At 40.1% G+C, this 27,851-nt stretch overlaps 3 protein-coding genes across 5 annotated transcripts in view; all 3 read right to left on the bottom strand.

Moving 5' to 3' along the window:
* LOC115576575 (OX-2 membrane glycoprotein-like) overlaps positions 1-27,851 on the bottom strand; it is a 65,720-nt gene that overhangs the window by 22,701 nt on the left and 15,168 nt on the right. Inside the window, exon 1 of one of the 3 annotated variants that reach the window (XM_030409102.1) lies at positions 2,511-2,581. The exons of the other annotated variants lie outside the window; for them this stretch is intronic. Coding sequence (XP_030264962.1) covers positions 2,511-2,565 — 55 coding nt within the window. The 5' untranslated portion in view covers positions 2,566-2,581. Of the gene's footprint in view, positions 1-2,510; positions 2,582-27,851 lie in introns of those variants that run through there. 3 annotated transcript variants of the gene reach the window in all.
* On the bottom strand, positions 5,809-12,185 carry LOC115576588 (OX-2 membrane glycoprotein-like). Its single transcript, XM_030409117.1, has 6 exons — positions 12,113-12,185; positions 10,148-10,486; positions 9,762-10,049; positions 6,571-6,691; positions 6,393-6,452; positions 5,809-6,305 (listed from the first exon to the last, which is right to left on the bottom strand). The coding sequence occupies exons 1-5, from the start codon at positions 12,165-12,167 to the stop codon at positions 6,443-6,445; spliced, it is 813 nt and encodes a 270-aa protein (XP_030264977.1). The 5' UTR covers positions 12,168-12,185; the 3' UTR covers positions 5,809-6,305; positions 6,393-6,442.
* On the bottom strand, positions 13,827-27,535 carry LOC115576585 (OX-2 membrane glycoprotein-like). The gene is made up of 7 exons (XM_030409114.1): positions 27,319-27,535; positions 15,574-15,912; positions 15,088-15,375; positions 14,891-15,011; positions 14,701-14,759; positions 14,490-14,587; positions 13,827-13,847 (listed from the first exon to the last, which is right to left on the bottom strand). The coding sequence occupies exons 1-6, from the start codon at positions 27,371-27,373 to the stop codon at positions 14,496-14,498; spliced, it is 954 nt and encodes a 317-aa protein (XP_030264974.1). The 5' UTR covers positions 27,374-27,535; the 3' UTR covers positions 13,827-13,847; positions 14,490-14,495.

Raw genomic sequence — 27,851 nt, 5'->3', positions numbered from 1 at the left:
TCTGCCACCAGTCTTGTGGGTCACTTTGTGTCACCAAATAGTTGTTGGTGAGTGCTGGTCGATGGTTCTGAGCTTTCACTTCCTTTACTTTTCTCAGTTGATCGTTGCCTTAAGTTCTCGTTATCTTGATGCATGACAGGTGTTTTGGTCCTTCAGTGAAAAACAACATATGAGTCAATTTCATCAGTCTGAAGCAACAAAAAACATTTACAAGTGAGAAATCAATAAAGGATCTTACTCTTGACTTTCAGTTGTTTTTTGTGGTGTCACGATCTCTTCAGAGTCACTTTGTCTCCGACTGAAGGATGAAGAAAAGTCAAAGTTGAACAAAAATATATAAATCTTCTACTTACTGGTGTGGTTGGAAAGATCAAATCAATCATTACTAAATTAAATGAGACAAATGATGAGTTGAAGTTAAGAATTACCTGTTCATACGTCTTCGTATCAGCAGGACTGTGATGACTGCTGCTGCAACACAACAGAAGACCAGCACCACAGACAATGTAGTGATGATGGTGAAACGTGTGATCTCAATCCCAGAATCCTCATGAAAACCTGTCAGATAAACAGAAGACATGAGTTTAAAGTTGTCATCATTCTATAAATCAGTGTGTGTGGAAGTGTTTCTCACCTTCAGCAGACTGTTTGACTTCAGCAGGAATCATCCTGACCTCCTCTTTCTGAGGAGCAGAGAGCACTCGCACTGCACATCTAACCTCTGTGTCCATGTGATGGAGACGAGTCAGCACAGCTGTAGAGGTGACAGTGACTGTACGGTTGGTGTTGTTCACACTGACGGAGCTGTTTCCAGGAAAGTGGACGTTGTCTCTCAGGACAGTTAATGTCACTGTGGGAGCAGGTCGACCTGTGGCCGAGCAGGACACCACTGTCTCCTCAGAGCCTGATTCTCTCACATGGAGAACGGGTTCATGCAGCTCTGAACACAAAAGATATCAGATGAACTAAATGTAGTTAGTGGTGAGGATGAAGACACAATGCAGCAGCATGCTTCGTGTGAAGTTGGTTGGTTCTTACCGTAGACTTGGAGGCAGGTTTTACCAGTGAGAGCACCTTCAGGGTCGGCGTTGAACAAACAGAGATAGCAGCCTTCATCTTCCTCTGTCACGTTTCTGATGAAGATGGAGCTGTTCTGCAGTCCAGCATCTGTAAACCCTACTTTATCTTTAAAGGCAGGATTCACTCTTTGACCATATCTAGTAGTGTAAGAAGCAAGTGCCTCCTCTCTGTCAGGTAAAACTTTGTGCCAGGTGACTTGAAAAACATCTTTAGACTGCAGCAGCTCACACCTGAAACCAGCTTCTTCTCCAGCAGCTGCAGTCACAGTCCTCCGTGTTCGTATCAGCTCTGTCAGACCTGCAGGACATGACGGATTATTAGTACTGTGATTGTGGTTGGTGGTTTTTTACTTTAAAATGTGACATAAAACATATTATAAGTCCTGTGTGAAGCCGGAAATAGACCTATACCTTTATATTCAGATTGAACAACAAGAATCAAAGAAGACCATTTAGTTTCAAAAGACTTCCTGTGTACATTAAAAGAATGTAACATTATGTTGGAGAACAAACACTGATACGAGGTTATTACACGACTCTTCTTGATTCTGTAGAATGCTCCATTCACTTGAATGGGCCTTCCCAAAGTTCAGTGGTAAAACATTTTCGTGTATTTGACCGCTGTCAGGAAAGTGGCCTTTTTGCCTCTGATTCACATATTTCGTATCACTCCGCGCTCTAAAATCTTTGCTCCGCAAGTAGTCCGGTCACTTATCACCTCAGCGTATTCGGTCGCTAACCGACGTCAGCTGATCTGTAGTCTACTTCATATAGGAAACATACTTCTAGGACACTAGTATGAATGAGTTACACATTAACTTTAATATTTTTGGAAAATACGGTGGTTTCGACTCTTGGCAAAAAGCTGATTTGTCGTCACCGGTCAAGAAAAGAAAAAGAGAGGAAAGCAGCGAAGAGGGAGAAGCGAAACTGCACAAAGTTTTGGATGACAGAGACGTTGATAAAATAGAAGAGGATCGACACGAACTGAACACAAGAAAGAGCACGGTATGGGCCATGTCAGTTTTAAAAGACTGGTTAGAGGACTTGAATTTCAGCGGACGATTCCTCAGCTGTGTTCTAAAGAATGTTCTGCTCAACGTCTTTGTCGTCGGTTTGGCGAACTATAGTTCTCTGCTGAAAAACACTATGAATGGTAACAAATAATTTGTAAAAAGACATACTGTGTTGAGTTTTTTTTCGTGTTGGCAAGTAGCCGTGTAATAAGCGGGATAATGTATAGAAAGGGGGTCATTATCGGGAAAATACGTCCCGTCAGGACGAACCAGAATCCGACACGGAGAGTAAGTTAACACCTTTTGTCGGCGAATCTCACACTGACAGAAACAAAGAGTCTCACAGCTGTGCTTTCAGTTTAAGAGCAAGAAGTTTCACAGCTGTTTAAAAATGACTGTATCGTCTCTTTCTTACCTTTCTGAAAGAGTCCAAACGCACAAAGTAAATGTAGAACTGCACCGAGCGCCATCTTTGCTGCAGACTGTAAACATACCTCCGCTGAGCGTGAAAGTGAAAGTAAAGTGACGTTTTGTTTGTTTGTTTGTTTTCATGTGGGCGGAGCTTAAACTGACGGATGGAGTGAAATCTGACAAGTGGGGAGGAACAATATCTGACAGAAGATATGAACCACTGGGCGTGATCAAAATGAATACATCACATTGGGTGTGTAACACATGTTTGCCTTTTTGATCTTCGTGTTGAGACATGAACTTGACAGATATCACTTCCTGACTTCACTCAAGTTATCAGTGTTTCACTCGGTGTCACTATAATCTGGGACAGAGTCAGAGAGTGAGGAAGAGAGTCGACCAATGTGACTCAACATAACGTGAAGATTTAAAGCATTACCTACGATAGTTCACATAGTTATTAGACAGGGCCATTGTTGAAATAACACTAAAAAGTGCTCTTCAAGGTGCCTTTTTTATTTCTCACCCCTCAAACATCCTGAGTTTGTCACTGTGGACACAATACAAGATGTAGTTAAAAAGATCAACATAATCCAGGGCAACAGAAACATCAGACAGACACAGAAACACTTTTTTGTCTTTAAATCTCATTTTAATTAGATGTGCAAAATGTACAAGTATACAGAAACATTTCAGGAGATTAATTATTTAAAACATTTCAATTAGAAGACGATGTTATTACAAAAAATTGCTGAAAGCCAATAAACATACTGCACAGGTTTATTATCAAGTGTTTGACAGAGAACAGCACATGGAGGCAAAACAATACAGTAAATGTTTCTAACATGTGTCAGGGTAGAAGAATAAAGACACACATCAAACGTTAAAGTGCAAAAAATTAATAACCAACACACACAAAACATTTGTTTCTACATAATACTTATCATTTAAACTTTATATGTACACTTAAAGCTCTATAGATGATGATCCAGGTCATCATTTTGGAATAAGATAAAAATGCTTCATGTGACACCTTTATAGATCCATTATTCTAGCAAAACATTAAATTGTGTAACATAACTTGGTCAGAGGAACTTGGACTCATATTTAGTGTCGTCTCTCTTTTCCAGATGACACTATCAGCTGCAGTCTCTGACATCACTGCTTCCTTCTTTTCAACTCCCAGTTTCTAAATCTCTCTGAACAAATGTTATATGACTAAACACGCTGATGAACACATGATGGTCCATGAAGAGTTCAGTGCTTCATCAATAAATACAATTTCAGTCCTGGAAAATCAAAACAGAGTGAGGACTAAATCATGTTGAAAAGAAGCAATAAAAGATAAATGTGTACGAGTAAAAATGAATAAATTGTTAGACTCAGTGTTTCCGTTTGGTTTTTGTGGGGTCGTGACCTCCTCTGGGTCTCTGAGGGACGACCTGAAGAAGTGAAATAAAGTCAGTGCTGAACAAATATTTATAATTTTTTTTTAATTTATAGGTTTTTGATCAATTACTATAATATTAACTGTGAGTCAGAGGCACAACAAGACAGATGTTTAGCTGAAAGTGAAAAGTTACCTGTTCCTGAGTTTTTGTTCCTGCAGGACTGTGATGATGACTGAACCACAACACAAGGCCTCCACAGAGAACACCATAAGAAGAAGAATCCAATTGGATTATCACTAATTTTCCTTTGTTCGTGTAACATTTAAGAACAAAGGAAAATTAGTGATATAGAACCAGAATCCTCATTAAACCAATAAAACATTGATTTTTTTAAGACATGAGCGATGAAGTATCCATTTGCAGAAAGGCAGCCCCAAACTTGGAAGGAACCTCCTCCCTGCTTCACTGTTGCCTGCAGACACATTATTGTGCTGCTCTCCCACTCTTCAGTGAACAAACTGCCTTCTGCTACAGCCAGATATATTAAATACTGACTCATCAGTCCAGAGCACCTGCTGCCATTTTTCTGCACCCCAGTTCTTATGTTTTTGTGCATAGTTGAGTCACTTAGCCTTGTTTCCATGTTGGAGGTGTGGCTCTTTGGCTGCAACTCTTCCATGAAGACAACTTCTGACCAGACTTCTCCATACAGTAGACGGGTGTACCTGGGTCCTACTGGTTCCTGCCAGTTCTGAGCTGACAGCACTGCTGGACATCTTCTGATTTTGAAAATCCCCCCCCAAAAAAAAGCTGACGACTGCCTCTACGATCCCCAACGTTGCCCATTTCTTTGTGCTTCTCAAAAGTGTCTGCTTTGAAATCTCTGTCTGGGAGAGACCTTGCTGATGCAGTATAACTGCCTTGTGTCTTGTTGCTGTGCTCAGACTTACCACGGTGTATGACCTGCGACACATACTGTCTTCCACACAGCCTCACCTTGGTAGCAGAGTTTGGCTGTTTCTCACCCAGTTTGAAGCTTCCTACACAGCTGTTTCTGTTTAAGTTAGTGACTGTGTTTCATTAGCACCTGTTTGGTATAACTGGTTGATCGTACACCTGGCTACAATCCGACAAAATCCCTGACTTTGTGCAAGTGTACCGGTAAAAATGGATGCTGGTTTGAAGGCAAAGGGTAGCTTCCACCCTAGTTCATATATCCTACTATGTAGTTCATTGCGCTCTACATAACATTGCTACATTTCATTTACAGCAACCTTACAAAAGTCACATTTATGGGACACACACTCTGCCTTTACATAAAAACTTGATTTCGATGCTGTAGTTGCGTCTTCCCTTTTCATCTGCATCTCACTTCTTCTGCCATGAATCCCTCACTGCCTTTCTTATTAATGTATTGGCCTCAACTTTACCAAAGGGGACTTTCATTATATCATCATTATTTAATTTCAGTGCTCTTTTAGCAGCCTCTTCTGCTTTACTATATTACTCCTTACTAATAAACAAGGCACTCCTGGTCACACGCCGTTTGCATGAATATCCACATCACAGCAGAAAGCAGGAACAGTACAAACAATGTTCTGGGGACATTTTCTTCCTCCTCTGAGAACAGCTTGTTTATTCAGTTCTGGAAAAAATAAATATTTCTGAGTTTGCATCATTACCTCACTGATATTGTAAATATTCAAATTCTGAGTATGAGCTTCTCCTACAAAACTACGCAGTGCCCCTTTAACAAAGTATTTTCATAGATACGCATGAAAATGTTTGAATCTCACATAATTCAGTTTATTTACAAACAAGTACAAAAAGAAGCTGCTGAAAATGTTCATACATATAATCTGAAATAGTAAAAAAAAAAAAAAAAAAAATATATATATATATATACTAAGAAGCAAGATAAAAACATCAAACAGAGAAATGATCAGCCTGATAATAAACGTTCATAACACTGAACTGCTGCACCTGTGTAGAGCTACACAATGTAGACATGAGCCTCACACCTTATCACAGGTGTGGACTTCTTCTTTACAAAAAGGCCACGACAAGAGTGAAAAGTTTGATCACAGCAGTGGAATATCAAGTCTTTACCTACTACGACGTAATCATCAGTTATCATATCAGCTGGAAAAAATTCCATCCTTTCATCTGTTACAAAATACTTGTTAGTGTGTAAAGTCACAAGAAACAGAGAAGTGAAGTCAGCGAGCCAAATGCTGTAACTGATCTTCCACAGGTCTGTTTCAGGACAAGTTTCCTTCCTTGTTAGTTGTTATGTGTCACCAAACAGTTATCGCCGAGTGCCGGTCGATGGTTCTGAGTTGTCACTTTTCTCAGTTGATCGCTGCCTTAAGTTCTCGTTATCTTGATGCATCAAATGTGTTCTGGTCCTTCAGTGAAAAACAACATGTGAGTCAATTTCATCAGTCTGAAGCAACAAAAACATTTACAAGTGAGAAATCAATAAAGGATCTTACCCTTGACTTTCAGTTTTTTTTGGTGACATCTTGATCTTTTCTGATTCTCTTTATCTCCGACTGAAGGATGAAAAAAGGTAAATCATGAATCTTTTATTTACTGATGTTGTCTGATAAGATTGAGTCAATCATTACCAAATTAAATGAGACAAATGATGAGCTGAAAGTTAAGAATTACCTGTTTCTCTGTCTTCGTATCAGCAGGACTGCTGCCAGAACACAACAGAAGAACAGCACCACGGAGAATGTAGTGATGATGGTGAACCATGTGATCTCAATCCCAGAATCCTCATGGAAACCTGTCAGATAAACAGAAGACATGAGTTTAAAGTTGTCATCATTCTATAAATCAGTCTGTGTGGAAGTGTTCCTCACCTTCAGCAGACTGTTGCTGATAGTGTTAAGAATGACCTGTTCATACGTCTTTGTATCAGCAGGACTGTGATGACTGCTGCTGCAACACAACAGAAGACCAGCACCACAGACAATGTAGTGATGATTGTGAACCATGTGATCTCACTCCCAGAATCCTCATTGAAACCTGTCAGATAAACAGAAGGCATAAAATAAAATTTAAAAATGTCACCTTAATGATGTCGTAGCAAAAACATCAACATATGATTTAATACTTTCTGTCCTGTATGTTAGTTTGTACGGTGAGGTGAACGTAATTAGCAGTGAAACTGATTAGAATCATAATTCTCTACATGTAATGTTCTTTGTAATGTACAACAGAAATGAATTTATTTTACCATAGACTTGGAGGCAGGTTTGACCAATGAGAGCACCTTCAGGGTCGGCGTTGAACAAACAGAGATAGCAGCCTTCATCTTCCTCTGTCACGTTTCTGATGAAGATGGAGCTGCTCTGCAGTCCAGTACCTGTTAAATGTATTTTATCTCTGAATTCAGGAATAACACCTTGACCATATTTTCTGTGGTAAGATAAGATTCTTCATCCCCTTGGGCAAAATCTTCCACCAGGTGACCTGAACAACATCTTTAGACTGCAGCAGCTGACACCTGAAACCAGCTTCTTCTCCGACAGCTGCCATCACAGTCCTCTGTGTTCGTATCAGATCTGTCAGACCTGCAGGACATGACAGATTATTAGTACTGTGATTGTGGATGGTGTTTTTTTCTTTAAAAATGTGACATAAAACATGAATTATATGTCATGTGTGAAGCCAAAAAAGACTGTTAACTGAAAATGTGTTTATATTCACAACAAGGACTACAGAAGGACATTTAGCTTCAAAAGTCTTCTTGCATGTTCTACATTAAAAGAGCATCTTGTAACATTATGTTGGAGAACAAACACTGATATGAGCACAATGAATGGATCAATAAGTAAGTTAAGGAAACACATGCAGACCCTGTTTAGGCAGCAAATCTCACTCTGGCAGAATCAAAGAGCAGTCAGCAGTCTCACAGCTGTGCTTTCTGTTTAAGAGCAAGAAGTTTCACAGCTGTTTAAAAATGACTGTATCGTCTCTTTCTTACCTTTCTGAAAGAGTCCAAACGCACAAAGTAAATGTAGAACTGCACTGAGCACCATCTCTGATGCAGACTGTAAACATATCTACCGCCAAAATGTGCTTGAAAACGAAGGTTACAGTTTAAGGAGGCGGAGCTTCACTGACGGATGTAGTGAAATCTGACACTTGGGGAGGAACAATATGAACCATCTGACAGAAGATATGAAGCTGCAACAAGCTGCTGATCATTTACTTTACTGTGTTATCCAACATGTTATTAATGGTGTCAATCAGACACATTGTCTCTGTTCAGAGTTCAGTTTTATTTCATTTCCTCCTCAAGTCCATCTCAGGTTTGTTGCTGCTCTGTGTGCACAATGTGCAGCAGATCACATTCACATGGTCCAGTGTGTCAGAAGTGTGCCAAACACAGTTTCAGTTATTCAGTGGTTCCTTTGGTGCAGTTGTCCCTGAGGCCTGATCAGAACCAGTACATCACACTGGGTGTATTACAAATGTTTTCCTTTTTGATCTTCATGTTGAGACATGAACATGACAGATTTCTCTTCCTGACTTTTCTCAAGTTATCAGTGTTTATCTTGGTGTCACTATAATCTGGGACACAGTCAGAGAGTGAAGAAACGAATGTGACTCAACACAACGTGAAGCTTTAAAAGATTACCTACAATCGTTCATACAGTTATTAGAGGAGTCATGTTTGAAGTAACACTAAAAGTGCTCTTCAGGGTGCCTTTTTATTTCTCACCCCTCAAACATCCTGAGTTTGTCACTGTGGACACAATACAAGATGTAGTTAGAAAGATCAACATAATCCAGGGCAACAGAAATATCAGGCAGACACAGAAACACTTTTTGTCTTTAAATCACCTTTTAATAAGGTGTGCAAAATGTACAAATATACAGAAACATTTCAGGAGATAAAGCATTTAAAACATTTCAATTAAAAGAGGATGAAATTACAAAGCAAGTTAATAAACATACTGCACAGGTTAATTATCAAGTGTTTGACAGAGATCAGCACATGGAAGCAAAACAATACAGTAAATGTTTTTAACATGTGTCAGGGTAGAAGAATAAAGAAAAATATTAAATGTTAAAGTGCAAAAAAATTCATAACCAACACACACAAAACATTTGTCTCTATATAATACGTCTAATTTAAACTTTATACATATTTACAGCTCTACAGTAGACGATGATCCAGGTCATAATTGTGGAATAAGATAAAAAAAATGCTTCACATGACTCCTGTATAGATCCTATATTAAAACAAAACATTAAATTGTGTAACATAACTTGGTCAGAGGAACTTGGACTCATGATATTTAGTGTCGTCTCTCTTTTCCAGATGACACTATCAGCTCCAGTGTTTGACATCACTGCCTCCTACAGGACATCTGCTGCTTTTCAACTCCCAGTTTCTAAATGTCTCTGAACAAATGTGATGTAAATGAACACACTTACTATAAATACATGATGGTCCATGAGGAGTTCAGTGCATCACAATCGACTTCATTAATTAAAAATTAAAGAAAAGTCAGTGCTGAACAAACATTTATACATTTTCTTATTTATAGGTTTGGTCTATAAAGATCTTGATCAATTATTCAAATATCAACTGTGACACAGAAGTATTACATCAAGACAGATGTTCAGCTGAAAGTTAAGAATGACCTGTTCACATGTCTTCGTATCAGCAGGACTGCTGCTGCAACACAACAGAAGGGCAGCACCACAGACAATATAGTGATGATGGTGAAACGTGTGATCTCACTCCCAGAATCCTCATGAAAACCTGTCAGATAAACAGAAGACATGAGTTTATAGTTGTCATCATTCTATAAATCAGTGTGTGTGGAAGTGTTCCTCACCTTCAGCAGGAATCATCCTGACCTCCTCTTTCTGAGGAGCAGAGAGCACTCGCACTGCACATCTAACCTCTGTGTCCATGTGATGGAGACGAGTCAGCACAGCTGTAGAGGTGACAGTGACTGTACCGTTGGTGTTGTTCACACTGACGGAGCTGTTTCCAGGAAAGTGGACGTTGTCTCTCAGGACAGTTAATGTCACTGTGGGAGCAGGTCGACCTGTGGCCGAGCAGGACACCACTGTCTCCTCAGAGCCTGATTCTCTCACATGGAGAACGGGTTCATGCAGCTCTGAACACAAAAGATATCAGATGAACTAAATGTTGTTAGTGGTGAGGATGAAGACACAATGCAGCAGCATGCTTTGTGTGAAGTTGGTTGGTTCTTACCGTAGACTTGGAGGCAGGTTTTACCAGTGAGAGCACCTTCAGGGTCGGCGTTGAACAAACAGAGATAGCAGCCTTCATCTTCCTCTGTCACGTTTCTGATGAAGATGGAGCTGTTCTGCAGTCCAGCATCTGTAAACCCTACTTTATCTTTAAAGGCAGGATTCACTCTTTTACCATATCTACTAGTGTAAGAAGCAAGTGTTTCCTCTCTGTCAGGTAAAACCTTGTGCCAGGTGACCTGAACAACATCTTTAGACTGCATCAGCTCACACCTGAAACCAGCTTCTTCTCCAACAGCTGCAGTCACAGTCCTCCGTGTTCGTATCAGATCTGTCAGACCTGCAGGACATGACAGATTATTAGTACTGTGATTGTGGTTGGTGGTTTTTTACTTTCAGAATTTGACATAAAGCATGAATTATTAGTCCTGTGTGAAGCCAGAAATAGACTTTTATCTGTATATTTAGATTGAACAACAAGAATCATAGAAGGACATTGAGGGCTCTATCTTGCACTCAGCGCAATTGACTTTGTACACTGGCGCTTGTATAATTCCTATTTTGCATTCGGCGCACATCGGAATTTTACCTCCACAGACGCACGTCCTTAAATCAGGGAATGACTTTGCGCTCCGGGGGCGGTTCAGCGAAAAGAGGAGGCGTGTTCCAGCGCCAACGTTCACTGGTGCTATTTTGCCATTTCAGAAAACACTTGCGCCACAGACCAGGAAAAACCTAGTCTAAAGTCAGTGGCGCTTATTCAGATGCAGTATTTTAAGGGCGCATGCTTGGCCATAATGTAGCGTGTGCTTAACGTGCATACACTTTGCTTCTCTCATCTACAAGGAAGCAGTTCCCATTTTTGCAAACAATACAAAAAAAAGTTGAAAAGATTTAAACAGAAGAACTCATTATTTTTACCTCTGATATGCGACGCGCCCGCCGGAGCCGTGAGGGTCCGGGAGTGGCAATGCGCGATGTGCTCCTAGTGGAGCGGGTGGACGGAGATGGAGTTGGGGGAGGAGGAGGAAGGGGCACAACAGGAGCAGGTGGTGCGTTTGGAGACTTGAGGCGATGCGCCTGAGAGGCCGCAGCAACATCGCCACCCGGTCAAGACGGGCATTAATACCTTGCTGCATCCCGGACAGTGCGGTCCGGTCTGACAATGCTGCCTCAGCGTGTAGTGGGTCTGGATCCTCTGCACCTTGGTGTTTGCGCTGCTCCCTCCTCATCTGGCCCTTGCGCACTGCTCGGCCGTGCGCACTGCTCCCGAGGCCAGGTGCGATGTCATGGGGATGCCAGCCGTAGAAACAATTGTGGCAATTTCCTCCCACGCCCGTTTAACCAAAGCTAATTTGGATGGATCTCTCCCATCCCCATACAAGACCACTTCTCGGTCTTTTACAGCCCTGACGAGAACGTCGGTCTCCTCGGCTGTGAACCGCTCCTGGCGTGCGCCCGGCAAATTCGCCATTATAATAGCAATGCGCCATGGCACAAGCGCGCCTGCTTTTAAAGGGAGTGTGAGATGACGCTCTGATTGGTTTATTGCACGTTACGCCCAAACCACACCTATGAATAATGTAGCTACTTCAGACCAACCCATTTTAGATTTGCGCCGGGCGCAACAGTCATTTATCCCGCCGGCATAATAGCAACAGCGCCTGAGATCCGCCCCAAAAGCTACTTGCGCTTTGCGTTTGATACTTGCGTTTCAGATCGTTAAGATAGGGCCCTTAGTTTCAAAAGTATTCCTGCATGTTCTACATTAAAAGAGCATCTTGTAAAATTGTTTTGGAGAACATGAAACAAACATGAAAACAAATGGAAATGCAATTTTACCTTAATAAATAATAAAATATAATCTTAGCACTCTGTTCAAGCTCACTTTATGTTTGTTTACTTAATGTCAGTTTAACAGCTATAGAAATGTGCGAGACATGTTACTGTATCATCTTTCTCGTACCTTTCTGAAAGACTCCCAACACACACAACAGATGAATGAGTGAGCGGTGCTCCATCTCTGCTGCAGACAGCACGCTGAATGAACCGCTAACATTCAAATCTCCCGCCTGTAACTGTAGGCTGCGCTCACAGGTGTCCAAAGGTGACTTCCAGGTAAGCTGATCCTCGAGGGTGTCACATAAACACTTATTCACCGAAACATGAAGCATCCAGACCCAAGAAACAAGCCTGCAGGCTAATCTTATTATCTAAATCATAACTAAAAAAATGTTAGATATAAGAAATGAATAATTTACTGTTAAAGGTGATTTAAACAGCGCGGGACACCTGGTGCACTCAACCCCACCACAGTGGTACATCCCGACCAATCAGGGAGCAGTACATGGACATGAACTAGATTATCACAGATTGCTGTCTGTTCTGTTGAGACGGAAATTAGTTCAATTATGTTGTAGATAACACAAAGAACATATTGATTGATAAGAAACATTGATTTGTTTTATTATTGTTGCACATCACTTCAACGCAGCACTTTCACACATTTATTGATATTCAGTACAGACTGTAATTTCATCATCATTCAGTTCATTTATAAAAAATGCAAAACCAGCAGTACAGTTATATACATTTCATTTGAACTAGTGTAAAATATATCACAGATGTTACAAAACACTTGTTATAGGAACAGCAGCCTTCATCTGGTTCTGTCACAGTCCTGATAACTGTGGAGCTGTGACATGTTGTCTCAATAAACTAATGACTTTCACTCTACATATGACCACAGTTTCAATCTTAGGACACAATTTAGCTCAATAACATATCTTTTCCGAGGTAGTTTTTATGACCTGTTGTTGACATCTCTAACCACTCCTTTAACACAGTTCATTATTGATATTCAGGATGTCTCGTTTGACATGACACAAACTGATTTACAGAAGCATACAAATAACATTAAAAGACATTTAAAAAATGCATTTAAAATACAATTAAAAACAAGTAAGAAGACACCAAGAAACAAATCATTAAAACAAGTTAAGAAATAGGGAAGTAGGCTAAAATAGAAAAAGGTTTAAAAGAGACGAGAAAATAAAAGTCACAGTGCAGTTCAAACCTTTAAAATTGCTTCAGTGAAAAGCAGCTGCAAACAGAAAGGTCTTCAGTGTTGATTTAAACTAGGAGACCTGCAGTTTTCAGAGTTTGTTCCAGATCTGTGGTTCATAATAACTGAACACTGCGCTTTAGTTCTGACTCTGGAGACTAAAAGCAGACGAGTACCTGACGACCTCAGAGGTCTGGACGCTTCATAACATGGCAGCAGATCAGAAGTGTATTTTGTATTTTGGCCCAAAACTATTCAGTGCTTCATAACCAACAGACAGAAAGTCAGTGTAAAGATGTGAGAACTGGAGTGATGTGATCTACTGTTTTGGTTCTTGCTTGGACTCGAGCAGCAGCGTTCAGAATCAGCAGCAGCTGTCTGATGAGTCTTTTTTTAGAGAGTCCAAAATACAGAAAAACTGTTGCATTGTCCTTAAAGTTGAGTCATTCCTGTACAGATGTTCCAGTTCTCTCCACAGTCAGGTGTGAGCATCTGTATCCACGTCTGACTACAGAAGTGTTTAAATTACTAACTCATTCAGTCACGTCCACATTTGTGTCCATAAATGCAGCATGCCAGGTGTTGTACCTGATCTTTCACACGTCTTTCACAGTCTGCCACCAGTCTTGTGGGTTATTTTGTGTCAAAATAGTTTCAAGTTTCAAGCGATGGGTCACTTTTCTCAGATGACGTCCATCGCCTTAACAGCTTGTTATCTTGACACATGAAAGATGTTTCGGACCTTTAGTGAAAAACAACTTATGAGTCAACTTCATCAGTCTGAAGCAACACAAAACATTTACAAGTAAGAAATCAATAAAGGATCTTACTCTTGTGTGTTCAGATGTTTCTCGTGGCGTCATGATCTCCTCAGAGTCTCTTTGTCTCCGTCTGAAGGATGAATAAAAGTCAATGTTGAACAAAAATACATACATCTTTTACTTACTGGTGTGGTTAAAAAGATCGAATCAATCATTACCAAATTAAATGAGACAAATGATGAGCTGAAAGTTAAGAATTATTTGTTCATATGTCTTCGTATCAGCAGGACTGCTGCTGCAACACAACAGAAGACCAGCACCACGGACAATGTAGTGATGAAGGTGAAACGTGTGATCTCAATCCCAGAATCCTCATGGGAACCTGTCAGATAAACAGAAGACATGAGTTTAAAGTTGTCATCATTCTATAAATCAGTCTGTGTGGAAGTGTTTCTCACCTTCAGCAGACTGTTTGACTTCAGCAGGAATCATCCTGACCTCCTCTTTCTGAGGGTTATTTTGTGTCAAAGTAGTTTTCGGCAAGTTTCAGGTGATGGTTCCGGGCTTTGACTTCCCTCCCTTTTCTCAGGTGATCGTTTACTTAACTGTCCGTTACCTTGATGCATGACAGGTGTTTCAGTCCGTCAGTGAAAAACAACATGTGAGTCAATTTCATCAGTCTGAAGCAACAAAAACATTTACAATTGAGAAATCAATAAAGGATCTTACTCTTGTGTTCAGTTGTTTCTCGTGACATCATGATCTCCTCAGAGTCTCTTTGTCTCCGACTGAAGGATGAAGAAAAGTCAATGGTGAACAAAAATATATAAATCTTTTACTTACTGGTGTGGTTGAAAAGATCGAATCAATCATTACCAAATCAAATGAGACAAATGATGAGCTGAAAGTTAAGAATTACCTGTTCACATGTCTTCGTATCAGCAGGACTGCTGCTGCAACACAACAGAAGAACAGCACCACAGACAATATAGTGATGATGGTGAACCAAGTGATCTCAATCCCAGAATCCTCATTGAAACCTGTCAGATAAACAGAAGACATGAGTTTAAAGTTGTCATCGTTCTATAAATCAGTGTGTGTGGAAGTGTTCCTCACCTTCAGCAGGAATCATCCTGACCTCCTCTTTCTGAGGAGCAGAGAGCACTCGCACTGCACATCTAACCTCTGTGTCCATGTGATGGAGACGAGTCAGCACAGCTGTAGAGGTGACAGTGACTGTACCGTTGGTGTTGTTCACACTGACGGAGCTGTTTCCAGGAAAGTGGACGTTGTCTCTCAGGACAGTTAATGTCACTGTGGGAGCAGGTCGACCTGTGGCCGAGCAGGACACCACGGTCTCCTCAGAGCCTGATTCTCTCACATGGAGAACGGGTTCATGCAGCTCTGAACACAAAAAAGATATTTAAAAATGTCACAATCATGATGTCGTAGCACAGACATCAACATATGATTTAATACTTTCTGTCCTGTATGTTAGTTTGTATGGTGAGATAAACATAATGAACAGTGAAACTGATTAAAATCATAATTCTCTACATGTAGTGTTCTTTGTATTGTACAACAGAAATGACTTTACTTTACCGTAGAGTTGGAGGCAGGTTGTAGCATTCAGATCATCTCCAGGATCAATGTTGAACAAACAGAGATAGCAGCCTTCATCTTCCTCTGTCACGTTTCTGATGAAGATGGAGCTGTTCTGCAGTCCAACATCTGTAAACTTTACTTTATCTCTGAAGTCAGGATTCACTTTTTGACCATATTTTTTGTGGTAAGAAATAAGATTCTTCATCTCCTTGGGTAAAATCTTCCACCATGTGACCTTAACAACATCTTTAGGTTGCATCAGCTCACAGTTTAAAAGGACTTCATCTCCTTCAGCTGCCATCACAGTTTGCTGTGTTCGTATCACATCTGTCAGACCTGCAGGAAGAGAAAGTTTCAGAGGTGAGGCTTCAATGTTTGTGTTCACTGGCCAGAGTGAGAACAACGGAAATATGTTTTCCCTTTATAAATAATCTGCTATATAAAAATATGAATTTGTGTACATGTGCTCGTGGACACATTGTTCTTCTGCACTTGTTCTGCACTCTTCTTCTTTTTTTTTTTAGACCATATTTTTTATTCAAGAAAGGTAATACTGTACAGGATGCATTAAAATACAATACAATATCTTGAATTAGTTTAACATTGTTTTGTCAATCGAATCCCACCCACAACACCCACTTACTGCCATCAAACAAGTTGAAATGAGTTACAATAGTGAAAATGAAAATAAGTATATAATGATAATAATGATGATAATGATAACTGTAACAGGATTAATGTGAAATAATGATTGATAAAAAAATGAAAAAAAAAAAAAATTAATTAAATAAAATAAATAAATAAAAATAAGAAAAATATGCTATTTAAAAAAAAAAAAAAAAAAAAAAAAAAAAAAACACGGAGGGGGGGGCATTTCACATTCTTACATTTTACATGCCTTCAGTTACACATAGTTGAAACACACATCAGGGCCCTATTGTCTTATGGGAGAGTGCTGAGCTTATCAAAACACAGAATCAACGGGTCCCATATTTTATGAAATTTTCTTGTTGATCCTCTGGTAAAGTACTTCATTTTTTCTAATTTCAAGAAAAACATTAGGTCGCTGAGCCAGACAGACCCTTTAGGTGGGTCAGGAGATTTCCACTGTAAAGCTATTCTTCTACGGGCTAGCAAAGAGGCAAACGAAAAAACATTCTTCTTATCTGTGGGCAGCAAGATCTCGTTAATCAAGACTCCAAAGATGGCCATGTCAGCAGAGGGTTTCACATTAGTACCAAAAGCATCGTTTAAAGTGTTGCAAACCGAAGACCAAAAATCTCTTAGTTTAGCACAGGTCCAAAACATATGAGACATATCTGCTGGTGTAGAATTACAACGCTCACACCTATCTTGAATGTCAGAATAAATTCTAGCCAGTTTGGATTTTGTGTAGTAAATTCTGTGAAAAACCTTGAACTGTATCAAGCTGAGACGGGCACAGGATGATGTGCCATTAACTCTAGCCTGAGCGCGGTCCCAGACTGCATCAGAGATTTCCATCCCAAGTTCTTCAGCCCATTCGGTTCTAAGCCGCTCTAGTGACGTATCATGGAGGGAGGTTATTATATTTGAAATGTTTGAGATCAGTCTTCTGTGCTGAATAGGAGTCCGCAAAATTTTCTCAAGTCCTGAATCTGTTGGTAAAGCAGGAAATGATGGACTCTGGCTTTGAATAAAATGGCGGACCTGGAAGTATCTAAATAAGTCTGACCGCTGTAAATGAAATTTCTCAGAAAGATCAATAAAAGTGGCAAAAAGGCCATCTATATAAAAGTGGTAGCATAGAGTTAGACCATTCCTACGCCACAGAGTGAAGGTATGGTCCATTCTGGATGCAGGGAATAGATGGTTGTCACAAATTGGACTATACACAGAGAATTCTTTCAGCTTAAATTTCCGTCTGAATTGTGCTAGTATTTTAAGAGTGGAGATTACCACAGGGCTGGATGAGAACTTGGATGGTGAGAACGGTAGTTTTGCTGTAATTAAAGCAGAGAGTTAAGTAGAAAAGCAAGAGTTTGCCTCAATTTTGCACCAATCTAGCTCTGGGGCCTGATACCAGTATGTCACTTTTTGTATATTGGACGCCCAGTAGTATTTTTCCATATTGCGAAGTGCTAGGCCACCCTGGTCTCTGGGTCTTTCCAAAAGTTCTCTACGTATTCTAGGATTTTTGCCAGCCCACAAAAAAGAGGAGATTAACTTATTCAGAGACTGGAAGAAAGATTTAGACAAAAAGACTGGAAGACATTGAAATAGGTACAAAAACCTAGGTAGGACGTTCATCTTTATACAGTTAACTCTACCTACAAGAGATAAATAAAGGACAGACCATCGCTTTAAATCTGATTCCAATTTGAGTAAGAGAGGTTTAAAATTCTTAACATATAGATCAGAGAAAACTCGGGTGATCTGTATCCCTAAGTATTTAAAACCGGTCCTTGACATACGGAAAGGGAGTGTATTGTCTGGTATATGAAGGGCAAGATTATTGACAGGAAAGCATTCACTTTTGGAAAGGTTTAATTTGTAACCTGAGAACCGCCCAAAGTCATTTAGGATATTAATAATATTAGGAACACACGACACTGGATCTGAAATATAAAGAAGCAGATCATCTGCATATAAAGAAACTCTGTGCTCAGTGTCTAACCTCTGAATTCCAAGAATGTCGGGGGCTGTTCTGAACTTAATTGACAGCGGTTCAATAGCTAATGCAAATAACAAAGGGCTGAGGGGACATCCCTGACGTGTACCCCTTGACAGAGAGAACAGATGGGAAGATAATTTATTTGTAAGTACTGATGCTTTAGGAGCAGTATATAATAAGCGGATCCAAGAAATGAAATTTGATCCAAAACCAAACTTCCCCAAGACAGCAAATAAATAACACCATTCAACCCTGTCAAATGCTTTTTCAGCATCCAGGGAGACAACAACCTCAGGTGTCTCCCCGGATGCTGGTGAATGAATAACATTTAGGAGTTTGCGTATATTTGCGAAGGAGTGACGGCCTCTCATGAATCCAGATTGTTCCATTGAAATGATTTAGGATACTACACTATCCAATCTTGAGGAAAGAAGTTTAGCCAAAATTTTGACATCTGAATTTAGCAAGGATATAGGTCGGTAGGACCCACAATCAAGTGGGTCTTTGCCTGGCTTTAAAAGAAGTGAGATGGATGCTTCAGTCAAAGTCTGTGGTAAGTAATTCTGATTAAAAGAGTAATTAAACATTTCAAGTAAGATGGGAGCAAGTTGAGAAGAAAACTTTTTGTAAAATTCCACAGGATAGCCATCAAGCCCCGGTGATTTGCCGCTTTGCATTTTATTAATGGCATCAACAATCTCCTGCAGTTGTATGGGTTTATCAAGATTGTCTTTAGCAGTTACATCTATGGTTGGTATGTCTATACTATCCAAGAAAGTGGTCATGTTTGAGTTATCCTGTGGGAATGTAGAAGTATATAGTTCTGAGTAGAATTCTTTAAAAGTATTATTAATTTCTACTGGATCTGTGGTCAATGATTGTGAAGTATTGCGAATCTGTGGGATTAAGCGAGAAGCGGACCTACATTTCAGTTGATAGGCCAAAAGACGGCCTGCTTTCTCCCCATGTTCGTAATAATGACCTTTTGACCACAGATGATGTCTCTCAGTCCTTTCTGTTGATAATAAATCATATTGGGTTTTCAGTGCAATCCTCTCTTTGTATAACTCTGGAGTAGGGGTGATGGAATATTGCCGGTCTATGCTTCTAATTGACGAAATGAGGTCTTGTTCCCTCTGCTTTCTCTCTTTATTGCGTGAAATAGTGTATGATATAATCTCTCCTCTTACAACTACTTTAAGCGTTTCCCATAAAGTAGATGGCGATATAGAGTCTGACTTGTTAAATAGCATAAAGTCATCTATTGCCTTAGATATGAGATTGCAAAAGTGACTGTCTGTCAGTAGGGCTGTGTTCAATCTCCATGTGCTACGCTGTGTCAGGTTTTGAGCAAACAAGAGATCAAGAGACACTGGAGCATGATCTGACTCAACTATAGCAGTGTATTCCACCTTCTTTAAAGCAGGAAGGAGTGTTTTGTCAATTAGGAAAAAATCTATCCTACTGTATGTATGATGAACATGTGAAAAATAGGAGAATTCCTTTTATGTGGATAGAGGAACCTCCACGGATCAACACTACCAATCTGATCTGCAAATTCACTAAGAGCTAGAGACATCTTTGAGCGTACTAAAGTCTTAGGGTTGGAGCGATCTATGGCTGGGTCCATGACGGTGTTAAAATCACCTGCAAGAATTAGTTTATGTGAGTTCAAATTCGGAATAAGAGAGATAAGTTTATTTATGAAGCTGACATCGTCCCAGTTTGGGGCGTATATGCGTGCTAGTACTACTGGAGTATTAAAGAGTGATCCTGATACTATTACAAATCGTCCTTGGGGGTCTGAGATTGTCTGAGATGGAGTAAATACTACTTTTTTATGAATTAAGATCGCTGTCCCCCGTGCTCTAGTGTTGAAGTTAGAATGAAAACTTTGCCCAACCCAGTTCTTCCTAAGCCTGACTTGGTCTGCTACTTTCAAATGCGTTTCTTGCAAAAATATTATTTCTGCTTTTAATTTCTTTAAGTGGGAGAAAATCTTTGATCTCTTATTCGGCCCATTCATTCCTTTGACATTCCAAGTAATAAAATGAGTTGATGTTGCACCTACTTCAGCCCTGACATTTGTTATGTCATCTGACATGTTCTGTTAAAAGGAAAAAGAAAAGAAGAAAATGCGCCCCATACTTGCCAAAAACCTCCAAAAACATAAGCATCACACAAAAAAAAAACACTAGCAGTTGCCTTGGTGGATCCCCCCCTAACCCTCAACACTCCTATGTCTGCCACTAGAACAGGGGCAGACTGCAGGCTCCCTCTTAACTCTCGAACCTTCCGGTACATCCTATCCTACAGTGAGGAGCCTTTGACCATTTAGCAATAACATTGTGAAACAAAATAGCATAATACAAAGCTCTCATATACCTTAACCACACAGTACAAGTAAACAAATAACCAAAATCCTTCGTCAGTCACGTACATAGCGCACGTTAAACAAAAACAAGATCAAAAACAAAAAGATCGGCTAGGTTAGCACTGTAGCAGTTCAAAGTATAACGTTAGTTGACCAAATCCAACAGGTGGCAGCCGGTGACCATTATCAGTTGAAAAAAAAACAGAAAATAAGAGTGACACTTACCAAAAAGAAAACGATTCAACAATCGACCTGATAGCTCCCGCAGTCCAGTGGGTTAGCTGCTAGGTAAAACAACAGTTTACCTCGAAAAATTCAGGTTCTCAGTCTATGTGGGAAAGTTCTTCAGACGTGTTAGCAACAAGCTAACTGCAGCCAAAATCAGTCCGAAGTCCAGTTAGTCCTAATCGTCTTCGCCCATCACCTTTCGGTCGTAAAAAGCTTTTGCCTCCTCTGGCGTGTTAAATTTGAAAGTGTTCCTGTCAAGCGTGACTCGCAAGACAGCAGGGTAGAGTAGCTGGAACTTTATCCCCTTCTGGTATAAGGCTTGCTTGACGTCGTTGAATTCAGCCCGTCTCCTGGATAAACTGACGCTGTAGTCTGGGTATATCCTCAGGGTGGCATTTTGATATGTAGCTGTGTGCTGCCTAGCCCATTGCAGCATTCGTTCTTTTTCTTGAAACCGGTGAAAACATACCACAAAAGGACGTGGGGGTACACCAGACTTTTCAGGCTTTTTGCCGATTCTGTGCGCTCTCTCCAGAGCTGGGGCAGATTCAAACAGCGCGTTGCCTGTAACCTCCATCAACATGCCCGACACAAATTTGACAGTGTCCTCAACACCCTCACTGTCCTCTGGAACATTTACAATCCTCAAATTGGCTCTGCGTGACCGATTTTCTAAGTCTTCAAGACGGTCCATCAGTGTAGCATTCTGGGCTCGTAGAGTCTTGATAGCTGCTTCGGTTTCGAAAATCTTGTCGAAGTTCTCACCAGCCAGGGATTCCGTTGCAGTGAGACGTTGTTGAAAGCTGTCCACGGTCTCTCTCAGTGCATTCACCGAAGTGTGTAACGGTCCAAGAGATTCTTGAATGAGTGTTGAAATATCTTCTTTCAAACTAGCACGTTGTTTGGTCAGTTCTTCCACCAATTGTGTCCTGGTTATTCCATCGCCGTTGGAAGAGCGGTCACTAGCAGGAGAATTAGCCATTGCTGTTAGCTTGTCAGCAATAGTGTTTCCTGCGGTCGCCGAAGCAGTCTGTTTATGCTTTTTAGAAGCCATTAGTTGCGTGTGGCCATATAACACAAAATAATTCTTATGTAACTTCAGTCCTGAGACCCTAATATTAAATTCGATAAAGTAACGTGAAAGTTAGGTCGGAGCTCCTCACATGTGCTGCCTACTCCACCATGGCCGAAACCGGAAGTCCTGCACTCTTCTTCTGAGGATGTCCTTGAGATTGTAAACACCTCCCTACATTCTGGAATCTTCCCCTCATGTCTCAAACATGCTATTGTAAAACCACTGTTAAAAAAGGGTAATCTTGATCCACTTGTATTCAGAAATTACAGACCAATATCAAACCTTCCATTTCTGGGGAAAATTCTGGAAAAAGTTGTTCACCAACAATTACATATGTATCTGTCAAACCACAATTTGTTTGATGTTTACCAGTCCGGTTTTAGAGTTAACCACAGTACCGAAACTGCCCTGATCAGAGTTGTTAATGATCTTAAAATTAGTACAGACAATCATAAAGTTTCTATTCTAGTTCTTCTTGACCTCAGTGCAGCATTTGATACTGTCGATCATGAAATTCTTCTTCAGTGCCTTGAACACTGTCTGGGCCTTAAAGGCACAGTTCTTCACTGGTTTTCTTCATATCTTACTGGAAGATCTTTCTCTGTGTCCATTGGTAATTATGAATCTGATGAGGTTGGCATTTCATATGGAGTCCCTCAGGGGTCAATTCTCGGTCCTTTGTTGTTCAACTTGTACATGCTTCCACTTGGGTCCATCATACAGCAACATAATATTTCATATCAATCATATGCCGACGACACACAGTTATACATTTCTGTTTCTACCAATAATCTAAACCCAATAAATGATCTCATCCAGTGCATCACAGACATCAGATGCTGGATGGTCAAACATTTTTTACAACTTAATGAGGACAAAACAGAGATTCTTTTGGTAGGTCCTAAGGCTATGAGGCAAAAAATTCAATCCTTGTTAACTCCCCTGTCTGTAAACCATGTGAGCATGTCAATAACTTGGGTGTGATTTTAGATGCTGATCTTACCTTCCAAAGGCGTATCTCTAATATTTCTAAGACTGCTTTTTATCATCTTAGAAACATATCAAAAGTTAGATGTTTCCTGTCTCAGTCAGACTCTGAAATGATGGTTCATGCCTTTATTTCCAGTAGACTGGACTACTGCAATGCTCTTTTTGCTGGACTGAAAAAGCAGAATTTACATAAACTCCAGCGTATTCAAAATGCTGCAGCCAGAGTACTAACGAAAACCAAAAGGTTTGAGCACATCACTCCTATTTTATCATCTCTTCATTGGCTCCCAGTAAAACAAAGAATTGATTTTAAAATACTTCTTATTGTTTTTAAATGTTGTAATGGCTTGGCTCCCTCTTACGTTGCTGACATGCTCACCAAATACACACCAGGGAGATCCCTCAGATCATCAGATAAAGAGCTCCTCACTACACCCAGAATCAACTCCGAATCAGCTCATGGCGCTTTCAGCCACTATGGTCCCACTCTCTGGAATTCTCTTCCACATAAAATACGGTCTGCTACAACAGTGTCTTCTTTTAAAAGTAAACTAAAAACATATCTTTTTTCGCAAGCTTTTAGTTAAGTTTAAAGAGTGTATTTTAATTCTGTCTCATTTGTTTTAAGATTTTATTTTATTTTTTTTTTATTATCATCTCCCTTTTTAAATGATGATAAAAATACATTCTTGTGTGATTGTATAATGTCCTAAATGTTTTTTATTCTATTTTATTTTATTTTTTTTATCCTATATGCTATTTTATGTTCTACAATGTATCTTTGTTTTAAATTCTTGAAGCACATTGAGTTTACGCTTGCCGTATGAAATGTGCTATATAAATAAATTTGACTTGACTTGACTTGACTTCCAGTCGCAGAAATGTGGTCAATCTAAATATCAAACATGATGGTCTGTGCTGATGTGGCTTCCTAGAATTCTCTCCTAAACTCGCCTAAAACCGAGTCTGAGCTGAGGAGTGATTTAGCTCTGAGAAAGGAAGAGACTCTTGTGAGCAGGCGTGGTCGAACACTTTGAATTTAAAATAATTTTTAAAGCTGTGATTGGTTGATTAAGAAAATAATTAATAATTAATAATTTGTGATAATGGTCATAGACTCAACAGTGAAATTGTCATTAAGATTTAATATCTAGAAATATCTACAGACTGAATCATTGTGACGTCGCCGTGACAACAACAGCTACTTCAGAACAGAAAACTGGCCCATGAGTTGCAGTGAGAAGATGTTGTCATGGCAACAAAATGGTGAGGACTCAAATGGAGTTAAGTAGACGAGCAGATGAAAACTAAAGCAAACTTTAAAAAGGTGCACTATGTGGTTTTTGACAGGTGAATAAAACTCAGAGATTTAATATCAACAGTATTAATATGGTAATAATACAAACTCAGAAATGATTTTTGTCTTATTTGATATACTAGTGCAGTGCCCGTAACAAAAATGTATTCCTATAGAAAAGTGTGAGGTTAAGTAACTTTTTCATGGATGGCCAAATGAGGCTGTGTTTGAAGGTGAGACGTCAGGGATATTTAGGTTTGTTGTGAAATCCAATATTCCAGGGTATAATTGGCCGTTTTTGACTATTTTTGATTTTGCCATTATATTTCACCTTAAAAACTATTTACTTGGTGTCATTATTTTTAGCACAACCTCACATGTGTGACTGTAGTTATTTTTTTATTTTGACATACTGTATTAACACAATGGACCTAAAATCACAAAAAAAAACATAAAATCCAAGTAGAAAAAGTTAGATTTTTTTTTTACTGTGAAAACCACAAATATGTTTAACAAACCGTTTTTTATTACTTATAATGCAAATACAAATTGTTGTTTGCTAAATATGTGCATGCATTTTAAAAATGTACAAAGTAACATGTAACTATTTACATTTAAATGCAGGCAATGCTCATTCAGCAGTCTCCTCATTGCCTTGACTCATTAAACAAAAAAACCGACTCCACTACACACTAAACACACTATATCAAACACTACATAACACACTAACTATACACTCCAAACACGCTAAATGTCACAAATCTCTCAACTCTCAATATCGCTGTCTCTACACCGACCGTCGTTGTCTGTCATTCATCCGCCTATGTCCCTCCACAACTTCTTGTTCCTCAACAACCAAACTTGCTGCTTGGACACTTTCGTGACAAAAACCTGTTTTTACCGTTTCTTCCTGCACCAGACACAAAGCAAACGTGGCGGCAATGTTCGCGAAAAAGTGTGGCAGACATTATTTACCCTAACCCCCAATTTCCACTGGATACGTGTCCGCTGCGTTGCAGCTCCGATCCGGTTTTGCTCCGCCGTCCGCCAATCCCCACCGGTTGCGGATTGAGTCCGCCACGGCGCAGTACGGTAGACAGCTGGCTCACGAGGCAGAGGAGTTCCCACGATAATCACATAATCACTCACGACCGCAGTTACAGGTCTGTGTTATTAAAAACAACAACACGAAGTGTTCCCGACCGAAGGATCAGCAGAAGAGCTTGTGTTTGTCTCTTTTTTGAGATTTGTGTGCTGGTGTCAACACGGAGTGTTTTATTTTGAAAGGTAACCGGATGCTGTTTGTTATTTTGGCGCTTGACTTCCTGTCTGCTCGGTGCTAAATTCAGCTGAATTGCTGCGTCGTGCTCCGGCGTCCGCCAGATATAGAAGTCCTGCGTATCTGTGCCGGAGGGCTCCGGACTGCCGGAGCTGGGACGGAGCAGATACGCAGCGCAGCGGACCTGGTGGAGACTGACACATTGACTAAAGTGAAACGTATTTGCTCCGCTGGCATGGCAGAGACGCAACGCAGCAGAGACGTATCCAATGGAAATTGGGGGTAAGTCTGGTTTTGGACGTGCCGGCGCGTCCGGTCCGTCGCCTCGGGAGGTGGGCCGTGTGGGTTGGCTAGCGGCTAGCAGCTAGCTACACATGAACATCCACAGATTCCGATTCCACTTGGATGTCCGCGTGTCTCCGGATCTCCTCAGATCTGAACAGACTCGGTCCGGACTCTTTTAGTCTCATTAATACACAACAGTCAGTTGAGATGCACTGAACAGAACGGGACCGATCCGCCGGCAAAATCCTGGTCCAGTTTGCGCTTCTGCAGGTATTAATCCGCTTGTTTCTTAAGATATGTCGTGGGCTTGAGCTCTGCAGTGATTGGCTCTGGTGCGCACGTGGCTGTGGTGGCTCCGGTGGACAATGCTTGCGAATTTGTAAAGCATTTATGAAATACTTTATTAATGGTATCATTACAGTCCAAACAAATGCGAAGTCGCAAACCCTTGAACCACGCAGCAGCCATGTTGTAAGTCTCAGGTCAGTGTGATCCTGATCCGCAGAGATATTTGAGGAACACACACAGACAGACAGACAGAGATTCCTTGCTTTTATAGAGAGATTTTCAGATAAGCCTTTTAAAAAGAGTCAAGGTCACCACTGAAAAGACTTCACAGCTGGTTCAAAAGTGAAAATTGTATTTCTTTCAGCCAGTCTCCAAGATGGTGACTCACAGTTTTAGCTCTTGTCTCTGTGCTTTACAGCAGTGGAATGTCCAATTTTGCTTCCATGACGATGTCAAGGAAGGTTTGTATTAGTAGTTTACATGGTCCCATATTTATGATATTTTATATGAAAAAATAGATACATAGAACCTGCCAGTGTAATATGTTATTTATTAATGCTCATTGAGGGTTTGACACATAAAGTAATCACACTTTTACATTTACCACAATCTGAATGTTGTGCAGTTTTACAGGGCTCCAGACTAGGAGCACAGTGGCCCCTAACTGAAAATTTTACTAGCACAATCACAACTACTGTATTGCTGATAAATACTTGCAGGATTTAGAATGTCTTGTTTTAAATTCTCTGTCACATTTTACTGTAAACTTTTGAAGAAGCAACATAAGAGAAATACGGTGCCAGTGCACATTCCCTCTCACACACCTTGGTATGCCACCTGTAATTCCACATTCCAGAAGATCTGATTTGCTCCTTCCGCGTACCAGCGTAAATAAAATAAAAAAAATAGATAAAAATAAACCGGCAAATTTCCAGTAAATGTAAAATTTAGCTGTCTCGACCACAACCATAAACTGTGTTTGTCACCAGAAGAAACTCTGCATGATCAGACACTCCCCCTGCTTCTCTTCCACAACCTCCTTCCATGTCAGCGAGTATAAAAACGTACTTTTAATGCATTTTTTTCTTTGAAAATATAAATTATCATTGTAAGCAAAATGCGAAGTTATTATTTAATCCAAATGCAGCGTGATGAAGCACATTATCACATTATTTAAGAGTCACAGCTGTGATTTTGGCTCAACAGAAATGACACACGCATGTAAAAAAAAACAAAGTTTGAATCACACATTACTTTATCATCTTCTGCTTACCTTTCTGAAAGATCCCCAACGTATAGAAGAAAAGTAGTAGAGCTCTGAGTGCCATCTCCTCCTGCTTGTCTAATCTAATGGCACATAGCAAACCAACCTGTTCTACTGTGAACACAGATCATCTGTTCATAATTATTTTGCATATGATTCCATTAAATTCTGGTATGAACACTTCTGTTCCTCCAAGTCCACTCTCTGCTCTTTGGATCCATCAGTAGATATTGGTATGGAGTTATATGGAGTATGAAGTGTCCACATCTGCACCTACAAGTAGTCATGAAGGGACATGAAACAACATTTCAGTCCAAAGGTGACTTCCTGATAGGCTGATCCACGAGGGTGTCACATAAACACTTATTCACCGAAACATGAAGCAACCAGACCCGAGAAACAAACATGTGGGCTAATTTATTAAACAAATGAGAAGTAAAGACTGTTGTTTAATAAGAAATTACTAATTTGCTGTTAAATTTGATTTAAACAGCGCGTGACGTCTGGTGCACTCTACCTCTCCACAGTGGTACATCCTGACC

Source organism: Sparus aurata, chromosome 24 (genome assembly GCF_900880675.1).
Source record: "Sparus aurata chromosome 24, fSpaAur1.1, whole genome shotgun sequence".
NCBI lineage: Eukaryota > Metazoa > Chordata > Actinopteri > Spariformes > Sparidae > Sparus > Sparus aurata.
This window is presented reverse-complemented; position numbering and strand designations above follow the sequence as displayed.

Coding starts and splice junctions, on each gene's coding strand:
- LOC115576588 (XM_030409117.1), bottom strand. CDS start 12,167: ATGGAGCACCGCTCACTCATTCATCTGTTGTGTGTGTTGGGAGTCTTT. Junction 10,487..12,112: donor GTTGGGAGTCTTTCAGAAAG/GTACGAGAAAGA, acceptor CATGTCCTGCAG/GTCTGACAGATCTGATACGA. Junction 6,692..9,761: donor CAGGATGATTCCTGCTGAAG/GTGAGGAACACT, acceptor TTTATCTGACAG/GTTTCCATGAGGATTCTGGG.
- LOC115576585 (XM_030409114.1), bottom strand. CDS start 27,373: ATGGCACTCAGAGCTCTACTACTTTTCTTCTATACGTTGGGGATCTTT. Junction 15,913..27,318: donor GTTGGGGATCTTTCAGAAAG/GTAAGCAGAAGA, acceptor CTCTTCCTGCAG/GTCTGACAGATGTGATACGA. Junction 15,376..15,573: donor AACCTGCCTCCAACTCTACG/GTAAAGTAAAGT, acceptor TTTTGTGTTCAG/AGCTGCATGAACCCGTTCTC.